We start from the raw sequence: 26,700 nt of genomic DNA, 5'->3' as shown, positions 1-26,700 counted from the left end.
AGTCTTATGGTAGTTTAACAAATGATCATTTTCACAACAAAATATCAGCAAATTGTACAACCATAGAAGAATAGGGGGGGAATAGTAACATCACTGAGCCTAATCCTGTACTCACCCAACATCACTGAGCCTAATCCTATACTCATCCAACATCCATTCACACTGTTGGATAGGGGCTAATGGTCACCAACAGCAAACATGCCTGATTGTTTCCTTTTTCAGCTCAGGAACACTAAGGGCAGGATTACGCCCCGCTCGGGGTGAAGTTGTGCGGCCTCCGATCGGCACCCCTGATCAGGGGCACGCCGCCATTTTACGTGGCCCGCCCAGCATTACGTCCGCATGGAAGCGCTATGCACTCCCTGTGCGGGCGGGGGGATCCCTAAACCTGAGAGTGTGCTCTTTCGCGCACTCATCTCCCAGGGCTAAGTGCTGCCTCAGGGAGATCGCCTCTACTGTCAAAAACATTAAAAATAGAAAAATAAATTCCCTGACATGTCCCCTCATGTGACACCGCCACATGAGTTGGGACTTGTCCATAACTTTTTTAAAAACTTTAATTAAATTTTTTAAAACCTACGTGAAACCTCATTCCACCTGTGGATGAGGTTTCATGCTTTTTCTAATTCCCGACGGGGCTCCTGGCCTGCCCGCCAACCTTAAAGTTGGACGGGCAGGTCCATTAATTGCTTCAACGTCTCTGTCAATGGCCCCAATTGGCCATTGGCAGGTCAGTTGGCGGGCACACAGCTGATTTTGCTGCGCCCCCGCCTACCTGAAAATTTAAATGAGGCGGGGTGACGTTGGGAGTTCTGCCCGACGTCACCACGCGTCATTTTACGTGTCGGCAAGCAGGCCCCGTCCCCCGCCCCCCGCCCCCGCTCGCTGACGGGAAAATCCTGCCCTAAGGGTCAAATCTATCCAACCCATTTCTATTCAATGAAATCACTGCGAAAATCTGTGTTGATAAAGCTACACTTTATCAAAATTTGAGTCTTCACATGATTTTACCAGATTAGCTGCAACTTTTTAATAAACATTGTGTTAGCACTTTTGTTTTCCAAAAGCTTCTAGGATTATTCAATAAAACATTCAAAATTGCTCCTCTGAAGAAAAAGCAATACGAACCTGTGCACATAGGATGGCTTGAACCTTTCACTACATGGAAACTGCACAACCACTTCAATTTTCTTTAATGGGTCTTGCCTATCTGTAATTATGAACAGTTAAATGTTGGGCTGAAGAAGAATCAATAACCATTAAAAGCTCCATTTATAATTGATCGTTCTTATAGGCTAGTTATTTGATTATATCAGGTCTACAATGCTCATTGTGGCTAACCTCTTTGATAGGAAATTTTGATGAAAGCATAAGTGCTCATAAAGATGAAAGCCCAATAAATATGATAATTCATGTGTTGGCACCAGTAAATTGACTATGAAAGCTGCCAGATGGTTGCAAAAACTCAACAGCATCTATCTTGAATATCTCTCTTTCAGTTTGCATAATTTGCTGGCAGAATTCAGGAAATCCTGCTGTGAAACTAGCTTCTAGGATGCTGTGTAAGAGTAGTTCACAGATGATTCTTCTACAAAGTTCAAAATCCAAGACTCAATCATCTTCAGTGCTGCTCAGAACTGGCTCGAACTTTTTTGCGGAGATGCTTGCGATGATGGTACTTATAATGGCATTACGTACAAAATTCCAGAATTCTGGTTCAGCACCATTTGTAATATGCCAGATTCAATAGACATTTTTGCCTTCTACAAGTAGTTATCAAGAAGTGCTCTGGTGAAGCAATAACACTAACCGTTTTGCAATTAAGGTGGTAGTACATTAAGACACTTTTGCTTTTTGCAGTGGACTAGTCAGTATGACTAGAGACAAATGCACTGGCTTAGCAAGTGAAGAGGGCACTCAATAGAATGCATACCTCTACCAGTGTTAACTGAATGTTATTACAATTACACAGCTCTTCCATGAGGCTTTTTCCTGCCTGGTTGGTTCTCTTTAAATACAAAGCAAAAAAAAGATATTTTTTATTAAGAGCTTCCATCTCACTGAGGAGGCTTCAGACCAATCCACATCCAACAATCTGATCTGAAAACTCGGCTTAAATTTAGACAGATGTGACAAATTCCATCACAGCAGCTGAGACAATCCACAACATTCTAAAACAATCAACAACATTCTAAATGAAACAAGACCTAACATTCTTTTTAAAAAAAGTCAATTCGCCCTATCTCCCAATGTTAACAGCTTATTTAAAAATTTCCAGGATCCCAATCCAGGTCCACATCTTTGCCAAAATCTAATCAGTTCTTCCATGGGCCATATTTTATCTGTGTATTAAGCTTCGTTGAAATCTATCCATTTGAGCTTTTGAGATATATTGTTTACAGCCAAACAGGCTGGCGGGGTGAAAACATTACATCTGCCCAATGTCAGTGGCAGAGGTAATAACTGTATGACTTCTAGAGAATTTAGTTTAACTTCAGAAATACAATAAAAATAAGAAAATAACAAAGCACCACAACAACAACATCTTGTATTTATATAGTGTCTGTAACATAATAAAACACCCAAGGTGCTAAATGTAGCACAGAGCCATGGAGATATTAGGGGCAGATGACCAAAACTTTGGCCAACGAGGTGAATTTTAAGGAAGAAAGAGCAAGTGAGAGCCAAAAAAGGTTTGGGAAGGGAATTCCAGAGCTTAGCACCTAGACGGCTTTTTAAAATTCATTTGTGAGATGTGGGCGTCACTAGCTAGGCCAGCATTTATTGCCCATCCCCAACTGCCCTTCATGAGCTGCCTTCTTGAACCGCTGCTGTGCACGTGGTGTAGTTACACCCACAGTGCAGTTAGGGAGGGAGTTCCAGCTAAAGGTACAATTACCAATAATGGAGCAATTAAAATTGAGGAACCTTAAGAGGCCAGAGATAGAAGAGCGTGGATATCTTGGAGGGTTGTGGAGCTATAGGAGAATACAGAGATAGGGAGTGTTGAAGTAATAGAGGGATTTGAAAACAAAGATGAGAATGAGAATTTTTAAATCAAGCTGTTGCTTAACTGGTCATCAGAGAACACAGGTGTGATGAGTAAACAGTGCTTGGTGCAAGTTAGGACATGGGCAGTGGAGTTTTGGATGACCTCAAGTTTACGAAGTGTAGAACATGGGAGGCCAGCCGTGTATGAATTGGAATAGTCAAATCCTGAGGTAACAAAAGCATGGATAAGAGTTTGGGCAGCAGATGAGATGAGGCAGGGGTGGAGTTGGACGATGTTATGAAGATGAAAATAAGCATTCTTCGTGATGACATGGATATGTGGTCAGAAGCTCATCTCAGGGTCAAATGTGACATCATGGTTACAAACAGTTTGGTTAAGCCTCAGACAATTTTCAGGAAGAGGGATGGGGTCAGTGGTTAGGGAATGGAGTTTATCATGAGCGCAAACTTAACTATGTCTCTGAAGCTTCAAACTAGCTTACAAATTGCAAATGAAATAAAGCAAATGGAATGTTTCTTTCTTATAATAGGTAAACCTCACTGCATCTGTTCCTTACAGAGAAGGTGCATTTCTGATTGGCAACTGTGAGAAAAATTTTCCCCTTGTTGGTGCGGGGGGGGGGAGAAGAGCAGAAGCGGGCGCGAGTAGGCGGGCTCCCGATCGGCAGCCCCGGTTGGGGGCGCGCCGCCATTTTGCGTGGGTGGGCTAATTAAGGCCCGCCCAGCGTGACGTCCGCCAGGAAGCGCTATGCGCCCCCTGTGCAGGCTGGGCGGGGGAGGGGGGATTCCCTCAGCCGTGAGTGCGCTCTTTCGTGCATGCGCACGAAAGAGCACACAGATCTCCCTGAGTCTAAGTGCTCCCTCAGGGAGATTGGCTCTGTTTTGAAACTTTTAATGAAGGAGTTTAAAAATTTTCCCTGCCATGTACCCTCATGTGACACTGTCACATGAGTTGGGACATGTCCATAACTTTTATTGCAACCTTTCATTAAAATTTAAAAACCCTCAAGAAGCCTCATCCAGCCAATGTATGAAGTTTCATGTTTTTTCACAAGTCTGCCTGGGCTCCTGGCCTGCCTGCCAGCCTTAAGGTTGGACGCGCAGGTTGTTAATAAGCTGAATTGGTTTCTTAATGGCCTTAATAGGCCATTGATAGGTTGGCGGGCGCGCAGCCGACTCGGCTGTGTGCTCGCAGACCTGAAAATGTAAATGATGCGGGGTGACATGGGAGTTCCACCCAACGTCACCCCTCCCCCCACTTCGTTTTACGCATCGGCGTGCAGGTCCCGCCCCCCACCCCCACCCCCACCCCACACGCCGACAGAAAAATTCTGCCCCATGTGTAGCCAAAACATTTCAGAACCCATAAAAAATAGTTTGCAAGCAGAAAACCATGTAGCTTTGGAGAGACAAAATCCTTGACATCTAGAACCTGGAAACTAAGCACTTTTGTACTGGGTTTTAATATTTGCCTTTTTAGTCATAGTGAAGCTGTCACTGAGTAAAAAAGAGAATACTTTCAAAAGCATCAGCTAGACTTTCCAGCATTGAAGAAATGCACAGCTGCAACTGTAGGCAGCAGTTGCCAGTAATGGGTCACTCGGCCAATGCAGGTGCATTGCTTTAGGAACTGGAATTAATTCAGAATTGAAGAAGATTTTATTAAAGTTTTTGATTAACTCTTTGCTTGTATTTAAAGCAATTGTGAGCACCTGACTAATGAGGAGCTTGCTTGCCCCAACTGAATAAACAATCTGAAAGATAATGTGTCCTTTTGAATGCCAGAAACAAATATCAATATCATCTATGTACAGTAGTCATCTGTTTAAACACCCATTATGGTTTTCAGCTACCGCTGGAAAATGACACTGCAATGGCTGCAACAATGATGAGTCGATCATGTGCATCTGCTCCCCATCATCAACTCCACCTCCGCCTCCCCCACCACCCCCAACACATTTTTGATCAATTTCTATAGCTGGAATAGTTCCAAGAAAAGCATATGTATAATATATACCTTGCTGCATTGGAGGTACTCTGATAATATTGTAAGCAAAAGAAAATCCCTTCCCAAAGCAATTGCCAATATTGTAGACAGTTCCATCATGCTCAATGTGAGGGTGGGCAGTCACACCATTGATTGTGCAATAGTTGCAAAGATCCACCTGCATCAAAATAAAATTACATCACAAAATGCATACCAAAATTTGAATCAGTGGTTGTACAAATTCTAATTTCTTAATGTGGAATGAGATCTTTAGGTCACCTGTAGCTTCTCTTCAACTTAATAAATTTTATAAGATATTTTTCTCCTGGTTCTGAGGTTTACCTATGCTCTTCAGCACTGTCTAAGAGTGTGAATAGTGGAAAATTAAGGCCAAAATTAACTTTACAGTGTAAATAAAAATCAGAAATTGCAAAAGAAAGGACTCATCTGAAACATCAACATGTCTCTTCTATCCACAGATGCTGACAGGCGTACTGAATATTTGCAACAATTTTGTTTTTGTGTCGATTACAACTTCAGAACTGTTGCAATAACTGTAAAACAAAGCAGCATATGTATTTAACTCCACATTAGGTAGACAGCAGGTACCAGGATATCTCACAAGCGGTATAGTGAACAACATAATTCAGCATAAAATGTGTGAGTACATTGCTAGCATCCTCCTGAAAGCATGAACATACAGCACATTCCCTTGAATGGTGGAGCTATGAATGGTTGAACTTGAAGGAGAAATGTTTTGCTGTAGGATATTGCTATCACTAAAGAAAAATGATAAAGACTGAACACCCTTGACTGTCTCAGCATGATTCCAGATTAATTTGTCTTGGTTGATACTGGCATCCACCAGGATTCCTAGCTAATAATATAAATTAATAGCTGATGTGTTCTAATTACTACAAGAAATGCCCTTTTAACTTGTGTAAGGTGATAATACCTCGCTTACTAGGCACCCACTAACATATTCCACTAGTCAGCCTAATGTTCAAGATGTTGGGTCAAGTGTCAGCAAAGAAATATCTGTGAAAACAATGAGGCAATATTTGCAGAAATGTCTGGAACAATGACTTTGAGGATGTCCCATACAATGCCACCCATCACATAATTGACAAGGATATTGAATAAGGTCGCAACACTGTAAAACTTTATTCTCTCCTCTTTAAAGAGAGATTAACTGTTTGGAGCTGGAGCAGACAACCTGTTTAAAATTCAAGATTTTGCGCAGTTCTGTAGCTTTCAGCTTCATCATGATGGCCACGTGAATCATTTGGTTGAAAGCCTTATGAAAGGCCATAAAAGCAGTTTACGTGGGTTTCACTTGAGCTTTACAGCATTCTGCAATCTCGCATAAAGCCATAGCCTGCTGTTTCTCAAAAATGTCATCCTCATCAAAAGATAATTGTAATAACTGCTTCCTGGGGAAGGATAATAATAATGTAGGAACACAAGTTATAGCAGCAAGAGTAAGCCATATAGCCTCTTGAGCCTGATCTGTCATTCAATAAGATCAAGGCTGATCTTTTGACCTTAATTCCATGTATTTGCTTGTTCTCTGATCCCTTGATTTCCCCTAGAGCCCAAAAATCTATAAATCTCAGCCTTGAATATGTTCAATTACTGCCATCCACAGCCCTCTGGGGTGGAGAATTCCAAAATTCACAACCCTGTGTGTAAAAAAATTCCTCTTCATCTAAGGCTACAAGATCAGACTAGGAATCCTGTGACGAGTAATCCAACTCCTGACTCCCCAAAGCCTGTCCACCATCTATAAGGCACAAATCAGGAGTGTGATGGAATACTCTCCACTTGCCTGGATGAGTGCAGCTCCAACAGCACTCAAAAAGCTCAACACCATCCAGGACAAAGCAGCCTGCTTGATTGGCACCACATCCACAAACAACCATTCCCTCCCACACCGACGTACAGTAGCAGTAGTGTGTGCCATCTACAAGATGCACTGCAGAAATTCACCAAGGCCCCTTAGACAGCACCTTCCAAACCCACAAGCACTGCCATCTAGAAGGACAAGGGCAGCAGATGGATGGGAATACCACCACCCAGGAAGTTTCCCTCCAAGCCACTCACCATCCTGACTTGGAAATATATCGCCATTCCTTCAGTGTCGCTGGATCAAAATCCTGGAACTGGAACTCCCTCCCTAACAGCACTGTGGGTGTACCTACACCACAGGGGCTGCAGCAGTTCAAGGCAGCTCACCACCACCTTCTCAAGGGCAACTAGGGATGGGCAATAAATACTGGCCCAGTCAGCGAAGCCCACATCCCATGAATGAATAAAGAAAATGTCTTAATTGATGAACCCCTTATCCTGAGACTATGCTTCTTAATTCTAGACTCTCCATCCAGGTGAAATAGCCTCTCAGTATCTACCCCCTCAAGCCCCCTCAGAATCTAATAAGTTTCAATGAGATCACTTCTCATTCTTCTAATCTCAAAGAGATAAGAAACCTTATCTACTCAACCTCTCATTGTACTACACTTCACTGCACTACCTCCAAGGCAAGTATATCCTTTCGCAGATAAGGAGACCCAAACTGTGCACAGTACTCCAGGTCCAGAATTTTTCCCTCGTTGGGCAGGCTTGGCGGGAGAGGACGGGGGCAGTCGGGAAGCTGAATGCCGCCCGCAATCAGCTCCACTCCATGATCGGCTCCGCTCTGTGATTTCAACTGGGCGGGCCAATTAAGGCCTACATAGACAGCTTTGTACTATGAATCAACACAGGTTAGTAACTGCTTTTGACTTGGATAAGCAATTTCACACATGGCTGTCACAAATAGGTGTAAAAGGAGATTCTCATTCTATCCATCTCAACTGGATTTGAACCCATGTTTCAAAGGTAAAATAAGCCAGTTTGCTCATTTTATGCAGTAATGAAACAAAAATCATTGACACAATTATCTCTGCAGCTGATGGAAAGACTGTGAAGTAAAACCATTCCATTTTCAAATTATGTGATGATTGTTCAATTCATTTACAGAATTATATGGCAAAACCTGTACAACAACAGAATTTCATCCTTATTGCTTTCATTATCAACACAATGGTTATTTGCACTAACCAATCGGAACAATGCATCATAAACAGAACTTAATTACCTTTTGTATTGTTTCCAGTGTTTCTGGGTTGACCTTTGTGATGTAATTGGTTTCAGTGCAAGCATAATATTCTTCTCCAATGGGATACACATTTACAAGAGCATTGTCAGTGATTTCTAAACCCTCAAAATAGGAAAAAAACCTGAAACAAAGAGAAATAAAAAGTTAAAAAAAAAAATGGTCGAAGAAAAACATCACAGTTGGAAAATTCTGGATTAAGCTCTATCTCAGAAATGTCCCATTGCAAAGGTGGTACTCTGGGTGCTTGTGGAGAATTCTGGTCTGCCCTGTCAGTAAGAACCATGGGGAGTGAATTCAAGATAAAAATTATTTGTAGGGAAATGGAAAGTATACTTACGTACATACACACATACGTACATATGAATTAAGAGCAGGAGTAGGCCACTCGGCCTCTGGAGCCTGCTCCGCCATTGATCCGCCGTGGCTGATCTGAATGTAACCTCAACCCCACATTCCTGGCTACCCCCGATAACCTTTCACCCTCTTGTTAATCAAGAATCTATTGAGCTCTGCCGTAAAAATATTCAATAAGTCTGCTTCCACTACCTTTTGAGGAAGAGAGTTCCAAACAGGACCCTCCGAGAGAAAAAAAATTCTCCTCATCTCTGTCTTAAATAAGCGACCCCTTATTTTTAAACAGTGACCCTTAGTTCTCGATTCTCCCACAAGAGGAAACATCCTCTCCACATCGACCCTGTCAAGACCCCTCAGGATCTTATGACAATAAAATTTTTAATCTCAGTTTGCCAGTTTGAGATTGTATCTGGCTTGTTGTTTTATAGTGTGAGGAATGGTCATTAATATGTTAGTATATCCCTGGAAAACAGTTCTTTGTTCAGTTATCCATTCGATGTAAAATAAGCCAGTTTGTTGGTTTATGGTGGGCCTTGTCTCATGAGAATAATTTTTCATCTGTCTTTTATAAAGACAGGAGGTAGCATGAGATGGCACAGGTGAGATCACAGCGCCAAGTACAGGCAAGGGGCTTATTGACATGATCCTCAGTTTATGCTCTCATTTAACTAGATACTGGTCAATAAAGGTGCTCTCCAGATCGCTCAAAATGCTAGGTCTGCTTATAAGAGTGACTAGTAATGCTGAACTGTAATGACCTGATGTGCCAGACAGGTTTCAACTAGAAACAGGTACCTTTATTGCAGAGAGCTTTTCAGATGCTACATGTTTGAACCAGGTCCTCAACAAGAAGCCCCGCCTCCTGGATTACCCACGCTTAGGGCTCATTGGTTGGAGCTTCCAAGAACAATCACAACCCTTGATAGGCAGTAGGAGAGGCTATACCTTCAATTATTACATTTCCTCTCCCTTTAGTTTACAGAGAACATTTGAATACCCAACAAGATATATATACAACTCAGGTGATTAATGATTAAGTCTCTGAGGTGGTTTCCTTCTGCGGTTAGAGCTCTACCACTTAAGGTTCTTCCACTGGATCAGGAACTGCAGCACCAGATACATCATTAGAAAGTGGCAGTTCATTGTTTGGCAACTCTACAGAGACATTGGACATGACTATTCTAGGTCGATCTGTCACCTCAGGGATTAACGGTTTGACATTAATCACAGGCGGAAAAGCTGCTTGTTGGAATGTCCCTCTATCCTAAGATGATCCACATGTTTTCAAACAATTCACTTCCACCTGGAAGGGCAAGGGACCAGTTTCTGAGACAATTGTACCAGGAACCCAACAAGGTCCACTTCCTAAATTATGCATGAAAACTGTATCTCCTATAGTGAATCTTCGAGCTTTGCTATGAATATCGCGATTAAATTTTTGATTACTCTGATGCTACATGCTCGAACCAGGTCTTCAACAAGAAGCTCCGCCCCCTGGATTACCATGTTTAGGGGCCGTTGATCGGAGCGTCTAAGAACAATGTGTGTATGTCTTCAATTGAGCCATTGTTCGCTCCAGGTTCAGTGGCTGGGTACCTTCATATAGGTATTTAAATGTGTGTTCTCCCACCACTGTTGGTATCCCATCACTCCAGTATCTACCTCCATTATTAGTGGCTTCCCAGTAAATTGGATTGTGACAATAATAGGTTCGGTTTCTACCATTGTGATGTTGCACGGGGAATAGAAGTCGGTATCAGCATTTTCAGGTTCTGTTGTATTATTCAATTCAAACATATTGGCTTGCTGCCTTATGGGCTGTTTCAATTTCGCACTGCAATTGCTTTATTACATGGCCTTTCTTATGGCAGAAATGGCTTTGGGGGTCGAGGGGTGATGAGGGGAAATTGGTATGTGACAGGGGCAGTGTAAAAGGTGGTGGAGACAGTTTGAAATGAAACGTGCACCCATCCTGAGAAAGAGCCAGCTCCAGGCCAAGGCAACACCCTCAGTGTCCAACTGCAAAACATTGAGGTGGGGGAGGGCCTGCTCAGGTGGTTGGAGCTGAAGGTCAGCACAACTGGACAACTAAAGGGAAGTCCTAATAATTATGAGAGCCTTCTCATTATTCCTCATCATTTGGTGAAGGCCACATGGCAGCAGATCTGGCCCAGGGGATTCTCATGACAAGATCCCAGCAAGGTGTAGAGCTGCCGTTCACACTGAGCCATTGGCTCCAGGCAGAGTTAGGGAAGGATGGAGGGAGGGAGGGAGGTGCCTACAAGGGTCATGCAGGTGAATGGCAGCCAATTCGTAACTGCTAACCTCCATCCTCCCGGGGTAATGGACCTACCTGACTAGGGCTCATGTGGTTAGTCTTTCCATTGTGACAAGGTCTCTCCATAGAGTCTTGACGGCAGTGGATGCAAGCTGAATAGTGTGAGTGGGCGGCCTCTCGTACATAAAAATCATCACCCTTGTCAAAGAGCAATGTCTCCATGCTCAGCCATGTATTAGTGGGAGGAAGACCCATCCTTAGTCCCCTCCTGGAAGGGATAGAGTGCGCAAGACCATTAAAACAACTAGCAGCATGAATGAATCCAGGAGACTTCCAAGCAATGCAACATTACATATATGTGAGAGTGCAAAAACTATTTACAATCATTGAACACCTGCGCCACAGTGGTCATTCAATGCTTCTTAATTTTCCTTACTCTACCGCTAAGTCTAGGTGCTTTCCTGACATCCACGGCAGAGGTGGAGGCAGCCTGCTGACTACCATGCCCTGTTGTCTTTGGTGACTTTCTCCATGACCACTCCCAGAGGCTTGTTATCTGACTCAGACTTAGCAGGGGCTCTTCCCCAGCAATCCCCTGAGTGCCAGAGATCTGAAGAATCAAAGGCTAATAGTAGAATCCCCTAAATGGATGGAGCTTGATGGTCCAAAGTCCCATATCTAATTCCATTGTTTCATAAGAACATAAAGACATAAGAAATAGAAGCATGAGTAGACCATGTGGCCCTCTCAAGACTGCTCCACCATTCAATAAGCTCATGGCTGAACTTTGATCTCAATTCCACTTTCCTGCCCAATTGCCATATCTCTTGATTCCCTTAAAGTCCAAAAGTCTATCAATCTCAGTTTTGAATATACTCAACAACTGAGCATTCACAGCCCTCTTTGATAGAGAATTCCAAAGATTTGAAATGCTCTGAGTAAAGAAATTTCTCTTCAACTAGTACTAATTAGTTGTCCCTTTATCTGGAGATTAACCCAACAAGTTCCAGACTCTTCAGTCAGGTGAAACACCTCTCAGCATCTACCCTGTCAAGCTCTCTCAGAATCTTACACACTTCAATTAGATCACCTTTCATTCTTCTAAACTATAGAGAGTGTAGATTTGATCTACTCAGTCTCTCCTTGTAAGACAACCCTCTCAACCAAGGATCCAATTAGTGACCATTTGTGGCACCCCTTCTAAGACAAGTGTATCCTTCCTTAGTTGGGGAGACCAAAATTGTACATAGTACTCCAGGTTGGTCTCACCAAAGCCCTGTGCTTTCTTATGTTGTTATGCACTTAGGGTAATAGAGTCATTACATCACAGAAGGAGGCCATTTGGCCCATTAGGTTCATGCTGGCTCTCGGTAAAGCAATCCAGTCAGTCCCATTCTGCCCTCTATCCCTCTAGTCCTGCAAATTTATTCCCTTTTAAAATCATTGATCATCTCTGCTTCCACCACCCTCGTAGGCAGTGAGTTCCAGGTCATTACCAGACACGACATGAAGAAGGTCTTCCTCACTAGACTCCTGCATTTCTTGCCCAAAGCCTGCAATCTGTGTCCCTTGGTCCTTGTACCATCAACTAATAGGAATAGCTTTTCTTTGTCTACCTTACCTAAACCTGTCATGATCTTGTATACCTCTATCAAATCTCCTTTGCTCTAAGGAAAACAACCCCAGCTTCTCCAACCTAACCTTGTAGCTAAAATCCCCCATCCCTGGAACCATTCTGGTAAATCTCCTCTGCATCCTCTCAAGGAACCTTACATTCTTCCTAAAGTATGGTGAATTAGATGCAATAGTCTAGTTGTGGCCTAAGCTTTATAAAGGTTCATCATAACTTTCCTGCTTTTGTACTTAATACTTGTATATATGAAACCCATGTTCCCATGTTTTGCTAATTACTTATCAGTATGTCCTGCCACCTTCAAAGATCTATGCACATGAACCCCCATATCCTTCCATCTCTGCACACTCTTTAGAATTGTGCCATTAAACCTGTATTACTTATCCCTATTTCTTCTGCCAAGCTCCATCATCTCACACTTCTCTATATTGAATTCCATCTGCCACTTGTCTGCCCATTCTGCTAGCATATCTATAGTCGATTGCTATTTTCCTCACTGTGCCACATCTCCGAGGTTTGTATAATTGGCAAATTATGAAGTTTTACTCTGTATTCCAATATCCAAGTCTTTTATCTATATCAATAAAGTAGTGGTCCTAGCATTGACCTTTGGCAAACACCACTGTCTAACATCCTCCAGTTTGAAAAATAGCCATTTACCATGACTCACAGTTTTCTGTCCTTAAGCCAATTTCTTATCCAAGATGACATGATCCTCCTATTCCATGAGCCTCAGTTTTTATAATCAACCTTTTATGCACTTTGTCAAACACATTTTTAAAATCCATATAATAATATTCACTGAACTCCCTTCAAATTTCTCTGTTACTTCATCAAATAATTCAATTTAATTCACCAAGCACAATCTGTTTTTCATAAGTTTTGCTGGATCATCCCCAAGGGTATGCTACATTGGGAGGTACCCATGCCAAGAGACCAGCAGGGTGCCCAAACCTCTGATTCAAGGATGTTGTCAAATGAGACATGAAAGCCCTCAACATCAATCACAAATGGGGAAATTCTAGCTGACGAGGGCCGCTCTGAAAATAGCGCCTGGAAATTGAAAGTCCCGCCCTCTAACACAGCACTTCCCATTTTTACAGGTCCGGTAATGGGAGTGGGGTGGGTTTTGCTCAGATGCGGTTTACAGAGGCAGCTGGATATTTCAATTATCAGCTGCCTCCACTGAAGTGGGATTTTGGTAGGCTAGGAATATGAAACCTGACATGTGCAGATTAGACCAGGTAAGAACATGTTTGAACTTGATGGATGTGTTTGGATAGCTTTGGAGAGACAAGGTACCCCTTTGGATCTGGCTCCAGGGCACATTTGGGAGGTAAGGTGCCCTTTGGTGGAGGACAAGTGCCCTTTGGCGGCAGTCAGATGCCTTTTGGCATAGGTCAGGTGCCCTTTGGAAGTGTTAAAAGTAGGCATAAATGTGCATAAACTAATTACTGTCAAGCTTGTTGGAACTGTTAACAGAACTGTCAAAATCAACTGTCAAAACTGTCAGAAACATCTGTCAAAGGGAGTTGCCAAGCTGTCAAGGCATTTAAAAGTCCAGCCCTTTAAATCTTTAAAAAAAAGTTCTTGAATGTTAAAAAATGATTGCTTGCTCTTTCACTCTGTTGACATAAGCCAGAGGGTTTCCATTATTGGATTACTGCTGCATGACTGATTTCATGACAACCAATTTCACAGTAGGGTGGCTTCCATTTCAGTTTGATTGACAGCTACAGGTGGATATAGACTCTTTGATGGGGACTATGAATTCCGATGCTCATTGTTCTAAGGGATTGTGCACTTGAATGAAATGTTTGTTGTTATAAGTCTTTATTTAGTTGAAGGAGCACCAAGGTAGTAATTGAGTTTTTATGAATGAAAATGTTGTTTTTCCAATAGGTCTTCAATAGACACTCAGATTTATTTTATAGAATTTTATTTTATCTCATCTCTGCTTGGGTCCTGAGGTCTGCCTATGGTCGATACTTAGTGAGTTGCATGGTAGGTGTATGGGCAAAGATTGGTGGTTGGGGAGCATGGGTTGAAATGAGTTTGCACTAAGTTAACATGGGGCTATAAAGGGCCATTGGGGTGGGTACAGGGACTATAAAGAGCTGTAGGGTGAGTGCAGGGCATGAGATGGCATGGGTTGGCATGAATGGAGTAAGTGTTGGATTGAGGGGGTGTGAGTGCTAGAGGGTTTTAAGCTTTATTTTTTTATTTTTGGATGCAGTGCCAGAGCCTCAAGGCAGGTCTTCCGCCCAGCCTGTCTCTGCACCTGAAAGCCTCATCACTTCTTCCTGGCTCCACCCTGACCCCTATTCTAGCCTGACCCCCAGACTGAAAACCCAACGTCTGGGCAATCATTTTTAAAGGTAGTGTTTGGGAGCCAGGGATTCTCCCATCTCTGCGCGCCTGAGCCAGGAGTGAAAATCTGGGCCTTTTGTCTTTTCCACATCAAAAGAAGTGCAGCAGATGATCGTATCTGATCTTACCAAATTTCTGAGGTTGTCTTCCTCTCGCAAATGGAACGACCTCTGACTCTCCTTAATTAACTCAAAGCTCTCCAAGAGCCTGTTGATTTTTTCCCTGATATTGTTTCTAAAACCTTACCCACCACTGATGTTAAACTGACTAGCCTGTAGTAACTGGGAATGTCGTTACACCATTTCTTGAATTGAGGTGTAATATTTGCGACTCTCCAATCCTCTGGCACCTCCCCCTGTATCTAGGGGAGATTGGAAGATTATTGCAAACATTTCTGTTATCTCTATTCTCACTTCCTTTAGCAACCTGGGATGCAAGCCATCTGGTCCAGGCGACTAATCCGCTCATAAACATAGCAAGCCTTTCCAATTCATCCTGCCTATCAATTTTCACCTAATCCATTACCTCTACCATCTATGCTTCTACTGATATTTTGTCAGCCTCCATCACAATAATTATAATTATTGGACAGTTGACTCAAAAAGTATGCTAATAAAAAAAAGACATGATAAGTGTTTGTCTCTTTTTAAATGGCCAGCATTTTTTTAAAAAAAAAATCACATTTCATACAAGAAACACTGAATTAAACATAGAATTAATTTCTACACTATATAAGCCTTCTATTTAAATAATAGCAAAAGTAATTTCATAACCTGGAGAAGATATTCTTGCATGGGTCAGGGTAACCAAAAGTACCAAATTCAGTGATAACAACTCGTTTCTCAGTCATAGCCCTTACGTAGGAATCGGTTTGAACAAACCTACAAAGAAATAAAAATTCTCTGTTGAAGCCTAAATAATTGCAATCTATCAAATCAGGTAATTGGTAATGATATTGTTGAATAAATGCTTAACACTTAGAAAAATCTTGTTTACTATTCTAATGCAGATGTTTACTCATTTATTTTAAGCGGATTAACAATTGTGCTAAAACAGTGGACAGAAGAAATTTCACTTGCATACAATAAGTGCTTGCGTTGTACACAATCATTAACAATAACTAAAACCTGCACTTCTTTAGAACATTTCAAGGTGCTTCATAGAGGCATAAGGGAAAAAAGGCAAAGAATGAGATATTTGGAGGTGTGACCAAAAGATTAGTCAGAGGTGGAATTTAAGGAGAGCCTTAAAAGAGGCAAAGCATGTTAGGGAGGCATTTCTAGAGACTGTAACCTAGTTGGCTGATATCATGCATGCTGAGATTAAGGTTGCTGCACAAGAGGCTGGAGTCAGCAGAATAGAACATTCAGTGGGACATGATGTTCTTTTTAAAATTTTGCCGCTCTGCATGGTGGGTTTTTTCAATATGTGGCACCTTTAAATTATTTTTGCACGCTCGTGTGCAGTTTAACAGGAACATTGTAGCACTGGAAATGATTGCAGAAATATAGAGAAGTGAGGCCTTGAAAAGATTTAAACACCAGGCTGAGAATTTAAAATTTGAAACATTGGGTATCCAAGAGGGAATAAACCGCACCAAACTCCATCAACACTTTTCCATTTATTCAGCTCAGTGGATCTGTTCTTATTTGCCTCTAGTTTTATGTATTAGTTTGTTAATATATATATATATATCTCTAGAATGGCCCATCTTCCCAATCCTGCACCTTGGGAATCCCCTAAGGATGTGTCCTTGGCTTTGTCCTCTTCCTCATTACATTATGCCCCCTTGATGGCATCATCTGCAAACAATGGATCAGCTTTCACATGGATGCTGATGACAGACAGCGCTACCCACACACACCTCTCTCTGCCTTTCCACTGTCTCTATTGTTTATTATCCAGTCTTGGAAGATCCTCAACTTCCTTCAGATAAACATGAGGAAGACTGAGCTATCATTCTGGGCTACTGCTGCAAACTCCACATAAGATCAAAGAATCATAAGAATTTACAGCACAGGAGGAAACCATTCAGCTCATCGTGCCTTTGCTGGCTCTGTGAAAGAGCAGTCATGCTTAGTACCACATTCCTGTTTTTGTCCATAACCCTGTAAGTTCCTCAACTTTAAGTATCTGTCCAACTCCCTTTTGCAATTATTTATGGAATCAATATCCTTCACTTTTTCAGGTAGAGCATTCCCAATCCTGATAACTCTCCAGGTGAAATCCTGGGCAGAACCACACTGCAAGCAGCATTCTATTTATCCCTAAGCTGGACTTGCAGCTCTAAATCCTCTATCACAAGGACAATCTACATCAACCCCTAGCATTTTCTACCTCTCAGACCATCTGTTGCTTGAGCTCTCAACCGTGCCTTTGCCATTAGACCAAATTACTTCAAAAGCTCTCCAGGCTAGCTTTCCATTCCCTGTCCTTTGTAAACTTCAGTGCATCCAAAACTCAGCTTCCTGTATCCTATCTCGTAACAAGCCTGCCTTTGTTAACTTGTACTGCCTTATGTATATCCAGTCCTTCAAATTTTAAGTTCTCAGTCTAGTGTTTAAATCAAAGGCATCGAAGGCTGTAGGGTAGTTAAGACTTTCAGGAAGGATAATGCTTACTGGTTATAATCACAGACATTGTCATTTGTGACTTTTATTAGAGTAATTTTAGTACTATGGCAGGATCAGAAATCTCTTGGAGGGGATTTTTGAGAAGAAAATGACGGCAGCAACTTTGAGAGGGAGTGGAGTTAAGTCTGAGGCAATGGATCCACGCAATGTCAGCTAAGGGAAGTTAGATAATTTGGGATCTAGAGGAAATGGGTTCCAAGGAATATAACTGGAGTCTCATGGATAAACTAAGCTTGGAAAAGGCATGGGAGAGGGGAATAAAGATTGGTAAAACTTGATGAAGTCTGATCAGATCTGGAGCTGTGTAGTTAAACCAGTTGCACTTAAGTTCACTCAAGTTTGTCTCCCATGAAATTGTGTGTGTGAAGCTGAACAGAACAACAAGGCTTGTCTAGAGGGATAGAGGGGAGAATTAAAGGCATGGTTAATAGCTGCATAGGTATCATGGAAATGGATGAACACAGGCTAGACAGTTTGGAGCTTAGAATGAAGATGTCAGCAATTTGGGAGAGTTTTCATTTTCCTAGGGATGAATTCAGAAGGAAGTGGAAGTGAAAGAGGGCAGGAAGATTTGGGTGGTGAAGGATACAAGGAAGTGGCCAAAGATGATCTTGTCATTGAGAGCATGGGAGACCCCATGGAATATGACAAGGTTGAAGGGGTTTCTATAATTATGACTAGCAAAGTTTAGGTAGAGCAATGAGTTCAGGAAGGATATGGTGGAAGTGAATTCAGAGGAGTGAGGCAAGTAAATTGAGATTAATCTTTAAATCATCAGGATGAAGAGTTCCTTAGCGAAGAGGCTGAAGAATGAAAATAGGGAAGATATTTTGGATGAAAACTCAAAGTGGGCCTTGGAGGACAGTAGACAATAAGGATTTAAAAGGAGAGATGAGAAGGGTGGAAGGGCTGGGTGCTCAAAAAAAGCACGAGAGGAGCAAAATGATGTCAGTTGATGATAAATATCTCAGTGGCACTACAGCAGTTTGGACAAGGCAGGTGGTGGCCATTATAAAGAGGAGTGGGATGGCTTTGGGAAAGGGCAAGACAACAACACCGGTGAACTGATTTCAATAAAAATTTGGATATCAATATGATCATCCACAGCAAAAGGGTTATTAGAGAGTGAGCAGACATTCTGCAGGGAAGTTGTGAATGGGAATGGTGACTATTGATCTGCTGGCAGATCCATGAGGGCAGTGGTATACTCTCAGCTCATAAAAAGTAAGATAAATGAGAAAAAGTATAAAGAAATATCAACCATCAATGTCAGACTATGATCAGTGATTTTAGCCATTAATTGTCCTTGAAAGATTCCAGTATACTAGATAGATTGGGTTACAATTTTATCCACAATGTAGGAATGTCAAGGATGTTTTGCAAGACAAAATTCCTCCAAACCAACCTGGTAATTTCATGATTTCCCTTCCCAGGATTGGACACAACTATGGGACTGCCTAAACATTCTCTCAAAAATATTGGCAAGCTCATTCAAGTAAGGGGTGGCTCTGTGACTGAACCCGTGACTATCTGGTACAGCCAGTGCTATTAGAGCAACCATTAAAAACAAATCCCCAGATTCTTTCCTATAGATGCTGATTATTGCTGAGGCATGATTCCATGGATGGCAACAGCCCTGTTACCTCACCCAAGAAGTTGCTTATGTATTCCCTGGACTCGATTGTTCTTTTTATTCATTCATGGGATCTGGGCGTTACTGACTGGCCAGTATCTATTGCCCATCCCTAACTGCCCTTGAGAAGGTGGTGGTGAGCTGCCTTTTTGAACTGTTGCAGTCCATGTGGTGTAGGTACACCCACAGTGATGTGAGGGAGGGAGTTTCAGGATTTTACCCAGTGACAGTGAAGGAGCGGCAATATATTTCCAAGTCAGGATGGTGCGTGGCTTGGAGAGGAACTTCCACGTGGTGGCATGTGTCTGCTGCCTTTGTCCTTCTAGATGATAGCGGCCATGGGTTTGGAAGGTGCTGTCTAAGGAGCCTGGTGAAGTGCTACAGGGCATCTTGTAGATGGAACACACTGCTGCTGCGTGTCGGTGTTGGGAGGAGTAGATGTTTGCAGATGGGCTACTTTGTCCTGGATGGCATTGAGTTTTTTGAGTGCTGTTGAAGCTTCACTCATCCAGGCAAGTGGAGTGTATTCCATCACACTCCTAACTTGTGCCTTGTAGATGGCGGACAAGCTTTGGAGAGTCAGGAGGTGAGTTACTCGCTGCAGGATTCCTAGCCTCTGACCTGCTGTTGTAGCCACAGTATTTATATGACCAGTCCAGTTCAGTTTTTGGTCAATGGTAACCCCCAGGATGTTGATAGTGGGGAGGTTCAGTGATGGTAATGCTGGAAAGTATCATAGCCGAGTTCAATCTCATTCTCTTTATACATTTACTTTCCAGCAGGTGCTCACTAGATAAACACAGTCAGGAGCAGGAGGACCAAGGTTAATTTTTTCTCTCTCCTTGCTCTGAGGGATCACCCCAAATGTTTCCTAGCCGAGGTCAGCCAGCATTGCTGAGAATGCTAATCAAACCCTAAAGATCTTCAGAAAAATTATGAAGCAGGAAACCGTCCATAATTTGGTTAATAATGATGGTAATATATTGTGTATGGTGCCATTCAGAAGGACATAAAGTAACTTTGTTTTAAAAGAATAGGTCATAGCTAAATCTTTTTATATTTATTCAAAATTGGCTCCCATGTTTTTGTGACATTTGATAGCCTCATAATCTTCCATCAGATTTGCTAATGTCTACTGTGAGACAGTTCTTTCTAAAACTTTGTTTGGGCGGGTACTTAACATTAGAAAATATGAATTACATAAGTTGTACAATACCGTCTGTAATAGGTGACTTCTCCATTCTTGAAATCAAATTTGTGAAGTAGAGCTTGACCGTCAAATAGATGGTAGAATGGCTCTGAGCCTACCTCAAATAACCCAGGACCACATCGTAGCAGGCTGCCCATTAACCATGAAGGAACTGCACCTAGATAGTCAGAAGAACTGGTGTGAATTAATCAACATGTAATGCCTACATGATTTTATTCAACTAGTTGCTTTACCACTAAGCATATATACACAACTTGCATTCGAAGTGCTAGCTTGGCTCAGTGAAAGCACTCCCATCTTGAACTAGAGGACCATGTTTTCAATCCTCATTCCGATCCTTAGCACATAACCTAAGGGGAACAGTGCAGAGGAGTGCTGCAGTGTAGAAATTTGTTGTCTTTTGCAAACAACATTAAACCATGGTTGATTAATGACCCTCTGAGAGAAGAAATTCCTCCTCACCTCCATCTTAAAATGGGAGACCCCTTAAATTGAAACTGTGGCCTCCTGTTTTAGATTTCCCCACGAGGGGAAACATCCTCTCAGCATCTATCCTGTCAAGCCCCCTCAGAATCTTATACATTTCAATAAGATCACTTCTCATTCTTCTAAATTCCAATGAGTGCAGACCCAATCTGCTCAACCCTTCCTCATAAATCAATCCCTTAATCCCATGAATAACCTAGTGAACCTCCTCTGAACTGCTTCCAATGCAAGTATATCCCTCCTTAAGTAAGGAGACCAAAACTGTACATAGTACTCCAGTGTGGTCTCATCAATGCCCTGTAAAGTTTGTAGCAAGACTTTCCTATTTTATATTCCATCTTCCTTGCAACAAAGGCCAACATTCCATTTGCCTTCCTAATTACTTGCTGTATTTTCATGCTAACTTTGTGATTCATGCATCAGGGCACCTAAACCCTCTGTACTGCAGCATTCTGCAGTCTCTCTCCATTTAAATAATATTCTGCTTTTCTATTCTTCCCACCAAAGTGAACAACCTCACATCTTCCCACATTTTACTCTATCTGCATGAAGTCATTAAACATTTTGCAAAATTGAAACCATGTATTGAAAGTAAACCTCCTGGCTGCGACATCCTCTGTGACCCCTTCACTGGCTGTGTGGAAGTGCTGCCCAGGTGTCTCCTGGAAGGAACCAGATCCCCCTCTTCCTGTCCAACATCCGGACCAGGGTCTCCAATGCAGCACCAGAAAACCTGGTAGCCCAATCTGCAGGTCTGGCAGCCATTTCTCTCCTTTAAGTGCAACCTGCAGCCAGGGTGCACCATTCCTTTAAGAAATGCTGGCTGCCTTCAAGTAATATTGAAGAATTCTGACTTCTGGCTCCCACAAACAGACATGCAGCCAATGAATAATGCATGTAGCGCTGCCTTTTCCACTGACCTATTGTAATGTGCTGGCAGTACCAATTTTAGGTGATTTTTTTATTCTTTCATGGGATGTGGTGGTCACTGTCTAGAACAGCATTTATTGCCCATCACTAATTACCCTTGAGGTGGTGGTGATGAGCTGTCTTCTTGAACTGCTGCAGTCCATGTGGTACACCCACAATGCTGTTAGGAAGGAAGTCCAGGATTTTCACCTAGCGACAGTGAAGGAATGGCAATATCATTCCAAGTCAGGATGGTGTGGGGCTTGGAGGGGAATGTGCAGGTGGTGGTTTTCCCATGCATTTGCAGCCCTTGTCCTTCTTGGCGGTCAAGGTCGCAGGGAAGATCCCTCCGGCTTGAACAGGCACATACTGTACATGCTCTTCTGCCTGTGTGCCTAGCTATTTCTCAGTGAATTTGAATTTCTAGCCCTATATCATGTGATCCTCTTCAGTAAGCTATTTGAAATAATTGTGATGAGACATGCATCTGATTTGACATATAATGCTTTATTAATAAAGAGTGATCATCACTTTCATAGAATTGTAGAATGATACATCATGGAAGGAAGTCATTCAGCCCATTGGGCTACTGCTAGCTCTTTGAAAGAGATACACAATACATCCCACTCCCCTGCTCTTTACCTGTAGCCCTGAAAACTTTTCACTTTCAAGCATTTATCCAATTCTCTTTTGAAAGTTGTTATTGAATCTGCTTCCGTCACTCTTTCAAAAAGTGTATTCAAGATCATAATAACTCACTGTGTAAAGATTTTTTCTCATGTCACCTTTTGTTCTTTTGCTAATTATGTTAAGTGTGTTCTCTGGTCGCTGTCCTTCTGCTACACAGTTTCTCCTTATTTACTCTATCAAACTCTTCGTGATTTTGAACACCTCTAGCAAATTTCCCCTTAACCTTCTCAGTTCCAAGCAGAACAACCCCAGCTTCTCCAGTCTCTCCACTTAACTGAAGTCTTTCATCCCTGGTACCATTTTAGTAAATCTCTTCTGCACCCTCTCTAAGGCTTTGAACTCCTGCCTAAAGTGTAGTTCCAGAATTGACCACAATAGTCCAACTGGAGACTAACCACTTTTTTTAAGGACTAGTATCCTTGCTGTTTATTCTATCTGTTATTTATAAAACTAATGATTCCATATGACTTCTCAATTTCTCCTGCCACCTTATAAGATTTGTGTATGGATACCTGGGGTTCTCTCTCTCTCTCTCTCTCTCTGTGTTCCTGCATCCCCTTTAAAATTGTACCATTTTCCTTACATTGTTTTTCCTCATTCTTCCCACCAAAATGAATCAACTTCACACATTCCTGTGATAAAGTTCATCCATTATGTGTCTGCCCATTTTACTATTCTATGACCTCCTGAAATCTGTTAAAACCCCCCTCGCTGTTTACTACATTTCTGAGTTTTGTGTCATTTGCAAACACTGAAATTATGCCGTGTATCTCAAAGTCCAGGTCATTAATATATCAAAAAGAGCAGTATCCTAATACCAACTACTGGAGGACACCACTGTATATTTCCCTCCAGTCTTAAAAACAACTGTTCAACACTACTTTTTCCTATCTGTCCCTTAGGCAATTTGTATATATGCAGTCTTTTTCCCTTTAATCCCACAAAGTTCAATTTTGGTACCAAGTCTATTATATATATATATTTTAAAAAATATATGTTTTTATATCAATTACCTCAAGGCACAGACAGGGATCAAACCTGTGATTTTTGGTTTACAAGACCAACATCTTACCACTTGACCACAGAAAGGTACCAAGTCTATTATGTGGTACTTTATCAAACACCTTTTAAATGATGACACACATCAACTTAATTTCCCTTATTAACCCTCCATTATTTTCTCACAGAATTCAATCAAGTTAATTAAACATGATTTGCCTTTGACAACACCATGTTGGATTTCATTTATTAACCAATATTTTCCCAAGGGTCAATTAATATTATACTGGATTAATGTCTCTAAAAGTTTCCCCACCCTGACATTCAGTTGCTGAGTTTATCTCTCTCCTCATTTTTAAACAGGATGAAATACATTTTCTACCGAAATACTTGAAGAAAATATTTAGAAAATGAAATTGGTCTTCTGTTGGATGAAATCCACAACATCATTAAAAAGCAGACAGATTTCTTTCTACAAATCACTGATATTAAATTTTTTGTGCATTGCTGATGAATGTTAATGAGGCTGATTGTAAGGAAAATATAAAATTAGCTTTTATCGAAACTGCTAAAGCACAAATAGAACAGCAGATGTTAATTCTCTTTCAATTTGCAAATTTGATTCCTAAAAACAAAATTAAATAATAAATAACAAACCTGTAACACAGGTTGGCAGCGGCTGAGCAGTTTCCTTTACTGTTTCAAACAACTTCCTATAGCCACCACTTGGATGTTCGATTCTGAAAGGTTTACATGTTTCACCAATTAATTAATTATACTTTGAAGCTTGTCCCTTTAAAGATTTTTGTTTCAGTATAACACAAATTAAAATTTCTAACTGAGAAATCATAACTTACTGATTTGCCATTGAAGTCATTCTTTGATGAAAACTCCACTTTCAACAAAGTGTGTTTTTTTTTGTATTTCACAAGTATTATATAGGACAAAGCTCAATCACATTGCAAATTTAAGAGGTTTAAACAAATATCTTGGCCAATCACTGAGGCTTAGGAAAACAACAGCTGCTTTCAGCATGCAAATCCACAAGTTTTATTTTGCTATTTACAAGAAGCTCTGTGAATTTTCTTGAAAGACCTCTTCCTTGTTTCATCACAATCAGATTAGAGCAACACAAAGTATGTTGTCTCAAAGCAATTCACATTCTTGCAATGGTAGAGTCAACACGGCCGCACTCCTAAACAGATCTAAAATCTCAAAATCCATATCAGCAGTGATTCACTTCTTACATTTCTTAGACTGGCACTGAGTGTTTTTTTAAGGTAAAATGCTATAGCCAATAAAGCACTTTGAGCAAAAATGAGGAAGATCGTGGATTAAAAATTTCTAAAGGTATTTTATTACTTGCTTATTTATGTTGCTACCTAGAATCAGGCAATAACTTGCCTACTTGTTATTACTGATGATTGACTCGATGATTTCCTTACAAAGTTAATGAAACGCAACTTTCACATCTCATAAACAAAGTACTGAAAAGCCACAGGGTATGAAAAGGATTGCAGCAATTTGGCACAAGATAAATTATGTATCTTATAAATAGCACAATGCTTAGTAACTATAGGATCGAAATCCCCTCCAACTGGGAAATTTATGGAACATAATTTCAAACCCACAGACATGTTTCGACCTCATGATTGGAGCTATAAATTTCAAAAGGATAAGCTGCAGTCAGCAGTACAGGGCTGGGCAGCAAGGGGTTAATTTGGTAATTTAGTGAAAACACAATGACTCATCAAAAGGGTTTGGACATTGAACTACTGCGGTCAAGAAAGTCTGATTACCCAATACGATAACTTAAAGGACATATCATCAATACAATACACTCAAAGAATTATTCAACCACCAAAGACAATAGTACTGGAAGAGGATCATTCAAACCCTCATTAACTTTGGAGCCAGGTGCTGTTGCTGTGCCACATCAAACAGCAGGAGAATTGCTCATACAATGAGAACTAATAATATTCACCTGGATACTTCGTCCATGGAAAACCCTGCACTATTTCAACCAGCAGGAGCTGGTGACATTTGTCAGGACTTTGCATGGAGTCAATTAAATGGACATTGGAACAACAGGGAATATGTTTTGACATGTCTGAGTTAAATTATTATTAAAGCAGAGCAGATCTGAGCATCTGGGCTGCAGTCAAGGAGGACGTTCAAGAAGGGTCCACCTGGCTCGCAGACCTACAGCTCTCACCGGAAGGTCCAGCCGTATTGGGGATTGTGTTATCAGCCATATCATGCTGATACTGGCCTGAAGGTTTTGGGCTGCAGTCAAGGAGGAGGCTCAAGAGGGTCAACCTGGCTCACGGACCTACAGATCTAGCCGGAAGGAGCAACCATGTGGAGGATTGTAAGTTTTAGCCAAATCATAATGATATTGGTCTGAGGATTTTGTGAAGGTTTAGGTGAAAATTTGCTGTGTTTTGCCGGTACCTTGTAACTTGTTTCAGCCATATCTTGGTGATATTGGTCTGAGGGACAGGACGTGGTGTTTTGCCTGTGTTTTTGTAAATTTAACTGAGTCACGGTGACTTTGTGTTGGGTACTGGGAATAGGTTGTTTTAAATTTTGGGTTTTGTACTGTGGGGTTGTGGGTAATTCAATAAAGCAATTGTGAATTATCAGAAGAAACCTGTCTCGCTGGTCATTCTTTTCAAGCCATCCAATTGTAAATCTGGTATCATGAACTTGAGTGTGGGGAGGGTCTTGGAGGAAATAGGGGAACCCCTACAGAATCGGCAACCACGCCAGGACACCAGTAGGTGATATGGCTGAACAGATGGCACCGCGGACAAAGTGGTGGAGGAAAAGTGATCCTCCCATGACAATGGAACTGAGTTAACAGAAGTATATCAGTGAGAAGCTAAAGACAAGTGAGGCTTGGTTAAGGGAAATAGCTAATTCAGAGGGTCCATTAGGATGGGTCGAGGGGTGGACTGAGTCATCCCAAAGGCGAAAGAAGATAGAAAAGGCAGTGTGGTTGTATGGATACGACCATCAACACTGTAAATATTGGTGTGAAAATATTAAGCTCAGACAAGAAGTAGAGGGCCTGAGGAAATAAGCCTCAGACCGGGAAGCAGTAGTTAACCGTTTGTGAAGGAACCTGAGGAGCTAAAGAGAGAAAGGGCCACAGAACAGTCAGGGCATGAACAGACCGTGAGCTATTATCAAGGCCAAGTTTGTAAGGTAGAGGAAGAGAGAAACGAATATCAGACGTTATATTATGAGGTCAAGGCACAGGCTCAGGACTTGAAGACGAAGTGTGAGGTTATGAAGGTGGCTTACCATTTGGTAAAGGAACAGAACAGGGATAAAATGTCTTCTG

The 26,700-nt window shown here is 41.6% G+C and overlaps 1 protein-coding gene across 1 annotated transcript in view; it reads right to left on the bottom strand.

Annotated features, from left to right (window-relative positions):
• LOC144692426 (retinoid isomerohydrolase-like) overlaps nucleotides 1–24,283 on the bottom strand; it is a 36,430-nt gene extending 12,147 nt beyond the window's left edge. Inside the window, exons 1-7 of the mRNA XM_078561260.1 lie at nucleotides 24,209–24,283; nucleotides 24,009–24,091; nucleotides 20,274–20,424; nucleotides 15,565–15,672; nucleotides 8,136–8,277; nucleotides 5,030–5,177; nucleotides 1,129–1,210 (exon numbers count right to left, since the gene is read on the bottom strand). Coding sequence (XP_078417386.1) covers nucleotides 1,129–1,210; nucleotides 5,030–5,177; nucleotides 8,136–8,277; nucleotides 15,565–15,672; nucleotides 20,274–20,424; nucleotides 24,009–24,091; nucleotides 24,209–24,228 — 734 coding nt within the window. The 5' untranslated portion in view covers nucleotides 24,229–24,283. The remainder of the gene's footprint in view (nucleotides 1–1,128; nucleotides 1,211–5,029; nucleotides 5,178–8,135; nucleotides 8,278–15,564; nucleotides 15,673–20,273; nucleotides 20,425–24,008; nucleotides 24,092–24,208) is intronic.
• Nucleotides 24,284–26,700: the final 2,417 nt, after the last annotated feature.

This window comes from Cetorhinus maximus, chromosome 17 (genome assembly GCF_964194155.1).
Source record: "Cetorhinus maximus chromosome 17, sCetMax3.hap1.1, whole genome shotgun sequence".
NCBI lineage: Eukaryota > Metazoa > Chordata > Chondrichthyes > Lamniformes > Cetorhinidae > Cetorhinus > Cetorhinus maximus.
Note: the sequence above shows the minus strand (reverse complement) of the source record. Positions and strands in the feature narration are given on the sequence as shown.